The sequence below is a fragment of the Hibiscus syriacus genome, unplaced genomic scaffold (genome assembly GCF_006381635.1).
Source record: "Hibiscus syriacus cultivar Baekdansim isolate YM2019G1 unplaced genomic scaffold, ASM638163v2 tig00111199_pilon, whole genome shotgun sequence".
Classification (NCBI taxonomy): Eukaryota; Viridiplantae; Streptophyta; class Magnoliopsida; order Malvales; family Malvaceae; genus Hibiscus; species Hibiscus syriacus.
This window is the reverse complement of record NW_024063015.1, coordinates 380,345-389,377: the sequence shown is the minus strand read 5'-3', so window position 1 is coordinate 389,377 and position 9,033 is coordinate 380,345. Positions and strand designations below refer to the sequence as shown.

Sequence of the window (9,033 nt, the reverse complement as noted above, 5' to 3'; positions counted from 1 at the left end):
AATTTACCGATAAACAAATCAAAATGCATTTATAAGTGGAGCATGCAACTTCATATCGTCACAAGTTATACTAATGGTATATCTGAAACCCGCTAAATATAAATAATCAATAATATCCGCATCGGGCGGTGTCACACGATTTATATGACACTCTAATACAGGTTCATTTCCTTACAAAATATAAATATTAAAAACTTATTGAAATACCAAAATAAATAAACTAAACAAATAAATAAATAGTAAAAATAAAAAATAATATTAATTAATTTACCTCATCATTTCGGCTCCAATAATCGAATATGTGACTTCGATCATGTCTTAATAGACTCGCTGTCATATGAAATCTTTGAATCTTTGAATATATGAAAGGGATGGGTATGATGATGAATAGGAGTAGATGACCCTATTTATAACCTTTCTTGAACCCGTGGAAACGTGATTTTAAATGCAACTCGTGTTCTGCAAGATGCGAGTTACGTTGAAAACACGTGAAATTTATTCCGTTCCCAATACCTCACAGTTTTCAAGATCGCGAGATTGCTTTTATCTTTAAATTTTAAAATATATTATAATTATAATATTAATAATTATTTATTATATTTAATATTTTACACATATATTTTTTTATTATTTCAAAATTTACAAAAATATATTATAATTTTTTTTATAAAATATCTTTTGTAATTACCATATTTATATATGATTATATAAATCTTTTGGCTCTGTTATTTAGCCATAGCTAGAGAATAGAACATTCATCTACCATCTGTCTGAAAGAAAGAGCTCACAAACATCTGCAATTTTTGTTACTGAATTTGTTTCCTTGTACGTAACAAGAAAGGATTTGCCAATGCTGAAATTACTCCCACTAATTATAATATAACATTGGAAGTGGAAAGTGGAAACAAAATCACCACAACCTAAGGGAAGAAAAAAGAAAAGTTTTACAAGGATATCAAAAGAACAAAAAAGAAAAAGAAAAACTCTCCTATTTCTTAATGACACTTTCTCTACCCATCACGGATTTGATAACGATGTCACCCGAAACCATTATTATATAACTATGATACAACCTTAATTTAAATCTCATACCTTATCAATATATATCACATACAAAAAAAAAAAAAAAAGCTTACCCTAAGCAGAACAAAGAAGATTTATTTGCGAATAATTAAGAAGAAAAAACATTCACATGCTTCTGGCCATCATTTCCTGGAATCTCCTGTAAGACTGTTGCTTCTCCAACATAAACTTTTCATGACAATGGGCTATGAACAATTCTGCTAGCTTATCAATCTCATTGAGATCCGCCTCATCCGTACAATTCCCATTAGCCTTCTTTTCTTCTAGCCATTGAAGGTAACCCGAAAGCTCAGACTCCACAGTGTCCTCACATTGCTCAGCTGAAATCACTGAATCCCAGGTCGAATCATAGTACGAATGAGTTGAGGTGCACCCTTCGAGTACCGGAGCCGGAACCGGTGTAACATGTGAAGAACAGCAATTATAGTGAAGCCTAAATGAACCAAAGAAGAGCTTCTTGTGCTTGTGCTTCTTTTTTGTGGTCTTTGAATTGGAAATCAAGTATCTTATAGGCTTGTTTTGTTTACAGAAACGAGTGAAAGTGGACTTTGCCTTTGAAAATGCTCGGATTAGACGACACGCCTGAGCATAGACAAGGGTGTGGATTAGGCTTTTGATTTTCATGGAGCTTAAAGAAGAAGATGGCTTTGGTTTCAAAGAAAAGGGTGGAAAGGGGAGCAAGGTCTTTAGGTAAGAAGGACCGACCACCATTTTTAATTTGTACATTGTGTGTATGGGAATCCTGAACCATGTGCTCTAATGGAGTTATAAAGGGTCTTGATTACTAATTTGCCACTTGACTTTTATGTTATTTGAAGCTTTGCCACATAGTTCGCAGATTTATGAATACTGTTGCCTTTTGTCTTTTCCAAGGATTTTAGAGTTAGATAACACCCTGTTAGTTTTTGTGTGTGTAGATAATCTACCCTGTTAGTGTTAGGTCACACTTGCACCAACCAAATGTGACTGATAAGTGACCACAAGTCACTCTTTCTCCAAAAACTCTTATATTTATGTTGTGCGATAATTTAATTTAAGGATAATTTATAGCGAGTTTTAAATTGAAGTGTTTTTTTTGTTTAACCTAAAATTGATAATAATTTTATTTATAATGAAGAATATTATAGTGTGGGGTTTAACCTAAAATATAATATTATTTAACTTAAAAAATTATACCATTGATAATAGTTTCGGTTAAAATCAAGACGGTGACATTTTAGGTTACAATTAAAATAGTGACACAATTTACATGATTTATTATACGGACCGTAATATTCAACTTAAATATTACTCATATAACCTTAAAATGTTACACTATTGGTAAAATTTTCTATTATTATTGATTTTTACTTATTTTTTAACCTTATATTAACCGGTTTGATTTTATATTCATTGTCCATTATCTTCGGTAACTGTCAGTAATTTCTTTCAATTTGCTTCCTAACTAAATAGGACTTTGAATCTTAGGTCATGGCAGGGAATTGTTTGGATTTTGGAAGCAAGCAAATCTCAAGGCTGTTCTTCCCCCACTAGACCCGCTTACATAGTTTGAACTCTGCAAGTTCTTTCACTATTTAAAAAGTGGAAGTGGGGCCATTTATGGCAAAGTAACTTGGAGATGAGGTCTATTAATCAGCTATGGTAGGTTTTAACATCTAAAAATCATTAAAAAAAACAGTAAACAAGCCACTCGTGATCGGCTATTAAGGCTTAATATCCATCAAAATTACCACTCCAATGAATAAAACAATTTTCCTGCTGGGTTATCGCTTATCTGTGTTTTGGAGTATTATACCTCTCATCTACAAGAACTAAATAAATAATTTCTGTTCTTTTTTTTTGTTGCGATTCAAATGCCATTTCTTTAAAAAAAAATATCTTTCTATGTTCACCAGCTTGGAAGACTATTTGGATAATTTCACAAAAAGAGAAGAGGCGATCTGAAATTGCACAGTTTAAAGTTAAACTGAGTACTGAAAGTGGTATTAAGAATAAATAATGTGTCTTGTTCTACTGAGGTAGCCATGCATAATTTCCTCGCAACTTAGGCCTTGGACTTTTCCACCTAGAAAATGATATAAATCGCAGTTAATTAAGCTTGGAAAGTCTGCTTGTATTCTTGTAGAGTAGACTTCAGGGAAAATAAAGACAGATTATATATGGTTGAAGATGACAGGGCTTTTTATTTTTAAGTAATTCAGTAGAAACACGTATGAACAAGATCCCAACTTATCACTTTCCACCAAATTTTTTAAAGGAAAACAAATGGCGGTTAAGGATATGTTTGGTTGAATAAAAAAATGGAACGACAGGATGGAAATCGGGAGGGAAAAAGCAGAAAGAAAATAAATTTCAAGTTTGTTTTTGTATGAAAAAAGTGAGGATATTACTTTCCATCATCGTATATAAAAATAAATTCTGATTTCAAAGTAAAACATCGAGTTTGGTTCAAAATATATATTTTCCATACTTATATTTTATTTTATCCTCTCTCAACTCTAATGAATAAAAATAAAAGATTTTGATATACATTTGGTACTTGAACTAGGAATCTTCTACAGGTTGGTACTTAAAGAATTTGTACTCTCAAATTGATACATGAACTAGGCACGTTTTATAAAATTGATAACGGACCAAACCTAAAAAGAACTAGACACCTAAATAAAAAATGGTATAATTTAAACATTTATTATATTAGTCCTTATAATCTTAGTATAACTATAAAAATTATGAGAAAGAGCAGTAGCTTATATATTTAATGAGATTATTGATTTATTACAGATAACCAAATTAGCAACATTATATTTTTACATTTAATTATAATTAACACTAAACATTTCAAGTGAAAGAAAAAAACAGCAGTGTGTAGTGGTTCTATTAAAGTTCGTACACTGAAACAGATAAAGAAATCTCTGTTTTTTTCTTCTTTTCTGACAGACAACAGATCATATGTACTGTAATTTCTTTGGGAAGTGCTGGGAATTAAATAAGGAAGTCTCCATATTTAAACAAGTCATCGATTGGAATCCCTATAATGTCAGGATCCAATGTTTCATGTGTTTTTAATTAATGTTGTTTCTGCTTGTTACTTTGAAAAACAGTGGGATTTGGTGGGACTTGAATTATTTCTTTTGGGGAATCTAATCCATAAATAACTAACTGAGATGCCACTGCCATCCTTCGGAACCTTCCAACTAAGCTCTCACATTAAACTAAATCTTATTCAATAATCAAGATTTGCATCTCACAAACAATAACCGTGTTCGAGACAAAATCCCAAACATGCTTCTGAACAAAACAAGAAAACAGCTAAACCTCAGATGAAAATGGTCACATGATTCTTAAAGTTAATACACGATAAGGTTTGAATTTGCTTTTTTTTTTCCCTTTTCTTTTCTCTCTCTGGCGTAAGCAGGTTTCCAAGAGAATCTATGGAACACACACAGTGAAATAAAGCTATGGGCTTGCTTGGTTACCCGGAGGGGGGGGGGGGACACAGCTTTAATCGGTTAGATAAAGGTAAATTGAGTGACATTGGAAGATTGGAATACATAAGTTGTCACATTAATAGAAAGTGTCTTGTAATTCAATAGTTGAAGTTTCAACTTTCCCTACCTCTCCCCATCTTGTCTTGGCTCTCTTCTGTTTTCTGTTTCTGTTTTGTTTGGTTTTCGGATAAATAATGCCTTTATCCAAAAAAGAAAAGAAAAGCATGAAAATTTGGGGAAAAGTAATGTATGGCTACATGTATCACGTAGTATATTTTGTTTTTTATACTTTAAAGTAAAAAAAATTATACATCCTACAAATCAATAAATTGTTAATTTTGAGAGGTTTAGTTTGACATTTTAATTTTGAGAGGTTTAGTGTGACATTTTATACAAGTTGATAGAAAAAAAATTCTTTCGGTTGTGCTATTGTAATTGATCATCTAGTTATTATATCCTGAGAGATAGATGACTAACGATCTCGAGCACCAAAGGAGTTGTCGAAAATCTATCTTAAAGAAATTATATAGCGACAAATCTCAATTTTTTCCGATCAATGGATCAATCAAACAAAAGAGTACTTTTCTTCCTATAAATTTTATTTATTATTTAACAAATTTAATTTCGTTTATTTTATCATCTCAATTGCGATTATGATTTCAAATTATTATACTTCTAACTATTCTAAAACTGAGTAAACTCATCCTTTATTTTTAATTTTCATAACGATATTTATTATTATAATTATTTTATCTATTTCGAATTTAATAATTTTTCTTAGAGTACTTACCTCAAATTAATATATATATATATATATATATATATATATATATATATATATATATATATATATATATATATATATATATAATTTGTTTGGCCTGATTTGATATTTTGTTAACCAACTACTCATATTAGACTATAATGGAGGTATTAAAAACACCAATCTAATTTTCTTTTTAAAGTTGTTATCTAAATTTTCTTTTAAGGCGGCAGCTTAGTGTTATTGTTTTTCTTTTTCTTTTGTTTAATTTGCTTTTGGTTTAGATCTAAACAAATATTTTCCCTAATGTGTTCTTTATTTTTAGTATATTTTTTATAAATTAATATAAATATAAAATAATATATCTTCTAAATACTCTCAATCATTTGGCAATGAACGCTCAATCACTCATGTTGTAGACGTTGGTGCTCGAACTCGAAACCTCTAAGAATAACAATTGTTCCCTTAACCATTCATTTTATTTTTCGTATATTTTTAAAACATTTGTTTTTGTTTACTTTTATGACATGCTTATTCTTATGCTTTTCTGACATGATTTTGTCTACCATTATAATAGTTTGATTTTTCATATTGTAAGCGTCATGACGCACTATTGATTAGAAAATATAGACGATCTTGTATAGTTAGATATGCTTTTGTGGTAGTTTATCAATGAATTCAGAACCGTCCGCGGAACAATCTATCAGATTGATTCATTCATTCCCACAACTACACCAATATTTTTTTTTTTTGAAAATAAGGTACTTTGTATTAAAATAGATACAAAGTGACCATCCAAAGGGCCTCGATAAAAAAACTCCCTAAACCTGTACAGAGGAAAAAGAGTGTCCCTTTAGATGGAAAAGAGTCAAGTAGCAGAACACATAATACAACCACAAAAATAGCCATGCATGGCAACAGACACAGAACAGAAGCTGTAAACCAAAACAACCAATTAGAGAAGGTGGCAATGAACGCTCAATCACTCATATTGTAGACGTTCGTGCTCGAACTCGAAACCTCTAAGAATAACAATTGTTCCTTTAACCATTCATTTTCTTTTTCGTATATTTTTAAAACATTTGTTTTTGTTTACTTTTATGAAATGCTTATTCTTATGCTTTTCTGACATGATTTTGTCTACCATTAAATAGTTTGATTTTTCATATTGTAAGCGTCATGACGCACTATTGATTAGAAAATATCGACGATCTTGTATAGTTAGATATGTTTTTGTGGTAGTTTATCAATGAATTCAGAACCGTCCGCGGAACAATCTATCAGGTTGATTCATTCATTCCCACGACTACACCAATATTTTTTTTTTGAAAATAAGGTACTTTGTATTAAAATAGATACAAAATGACCATCCAAAGGGCCTCGATAAAAAAACTCCCTAAACCTATACAGAGGAAAAAGAGGGTCCCTTTAGATGGAAAAGAGTCAAGTAGCAGAACACATAATACAACCACAAAAACAGCCATGCAAGGCAACAGGCACAGAACAGAAGCTGTAAACCAAAACAACCAATTAGAGAAGGTATAAACAATGAGTAGAGAACTCAACACAGTGATAAGCCTAATGTATAGGCACCGTGAGGCAGATTGCAAAACCCAGAAACACAGACAATACCAAAACCATGCGTAGAGCAAAAAACAGAAAGCTTATCACAAGAAAATCAAAGATAATCCCGCCTTGCACCTATGCATGCTTCCGGAATACATACGAAATCAGAAACTACTGGAATCAACAGCGGCCACAGGTAATTAGCCCATACTCCAATCTGTAGCTTTACTCTGTGAAATATCTAATCGGCCGATAGCAAAACCCCATGAAATCTTAGAAGATTTCTGCACTTCCAAATAACCCACACCATCCCAAAAAAACCAAGAATCCAAAGGTTCCGAAGTTTCCTCCTTATTTTCTGAGTGAACCAAGCCTCCAGCAGCTGCTTTACATTTTCATGAAACACGAGCTTAACATTCCACACTCTACACCATCGTTGCCAAACACCCCAGGTAACAACACAATGACAAAAGACGTGGTTTATAGCTTTCATCTCACTTTTACAGAATAAACAAGATAACTGGTCGTGACAGTTAACTCCTCTTTTATCCAATTCTAACATTACCGGCATTCTATTTTGAACTGCTTTCCACACTAAAGCCGAAACCTTTTGAGGAACAAACTTAAACTAGACCATTTTCCACACTGGGTCAGCCAGCCTGCCTTCACAAGCCATTTTTAAACAGTAAGATTTCGGAGAAAAGATTCCATCCAGCGTTCCGGTCTAGCTAATTCTATCTACGATTTGATTATGGCTCATCGCTCTATTCAAAACATGAAGGAAATCACACCAAATTGGCTTCTCCCAATCGAATAATTCTCTTCTCAATTCAATCCTCCAATCCCATAAGCCAAGAACCCGACACCCGAAATCCTTAATCTTTCCACATTTCCTGACTGCTATAGCAAAAATCTCGTAAATGAATTTTTCAGAGAGTCAAATTCAGTCCAACAATCTGTCCAAAATTCAAATTTTGCCCATCGCCCATAATATATCCCAAATTAGCAGTAAAACCTGACTGGTTTATAATATTACGCCAAATTCAGGATGAATCTATGTTATTCACAGCTTTAGGGATCAAACACTCTGTGTCGTAATTATACTTTTCCACCACGATCTTCTTCCATAAAGTGTCTGGTTCCCTACTGTACCGCCAAATCCATTTATTGAGCAAAGATCGATTCCAAATTTTGACATCAAAGAATCCTAACCCACCATGCAATTTTGGTCTACAAATGTTATCCCATTTAACCCAATGAATACACCTAGCAGACTTAGAACACCAAACAAAATTCACTATGCATCTATTAATCTGCTCAGCAATTGACTTGGGCATAGAGAAAATAAACATATAAAACATAGGCAAGCTAACAAGGACATGATTAATAAGAGTAAGCCTACCACCCAACGAAAGCATATTACCTTTCCATCTTTGAAGCCTACCATTAACTTTATCCAATATAGGCTGCCATAAAGATTTAGAGTTCTTCGGATAACCCAATGGAAGACCCAAGTACGTCGAAGGGAGTCTCGCCCAACCACAATGAATGAGATCTGCCCAGCGCCTTACTCTACTTTCGTCCACATTAATGCCAAATAACTTTGTTTTATCCAAATTAAGCTTCAGTCCAGCAGCCAATTCAAAAATTTTTAAAACCCGATTGAAATTTAAAATCGATTCAGCTTTTGATTCGGAAAAAATGAGCAGATCATCAGCAAATTGAATGTGAGATAATACAGTACCGCCGGATCCAACTTCAACACGACTACACCAATATTACATCTAGTTTTGTATAGAGACAATAATATTATTGATAGTTGCTTTTTTTAAAGATAAACATGTCGTTAAGAGAGTTTTGGTTTTGTTTTTTCTCACACCTTAAAAAAGGATCAAATTACAATGGATCAAATAAATATGTTACACCACTCAAAAATGAAATTTTGTATTTCACACTAATAAATTATTATTTAATTGAGTACATCCCAAACATGGTATAAAAATGGCCATGCTTTATGTTTTTCTATTTCTTCAATTCTCTAGCGATACCAAATAGTATAAAGTGCCAACCTGCCAGATTTTAGGCAGAAGCAGTAGAACAAGAGAGGAAAGAAGAGACAATTGCATAAATAGT

The 9,033-nt window shown here is 32.3% G+C and overlaps 1 protein-coding gene across 1 annotated transcript; it reads right to left on the bottom strand.

Annotated features, from left to right (window-relative positions):
• Positions 1–1,173: 1,173 nt before the first annotated feature.
• LOC120155613 lies at positions 1,174–1,795 on the bottom strand. Its single transcript, XM_039167130.1, has one exon. It carries the CDS (start codon positions 1,792–1,794, stop codon positions 1,189–1,191), a length of 606 nt encoding a protein of 201 aa, XP_039023061.1. The 5' UTR covers position 1,795; the 3' UTR covers positions 1,174–1,188.
• Positions 1,796–9,033: the final 7,238 nt, after the last annotated feature.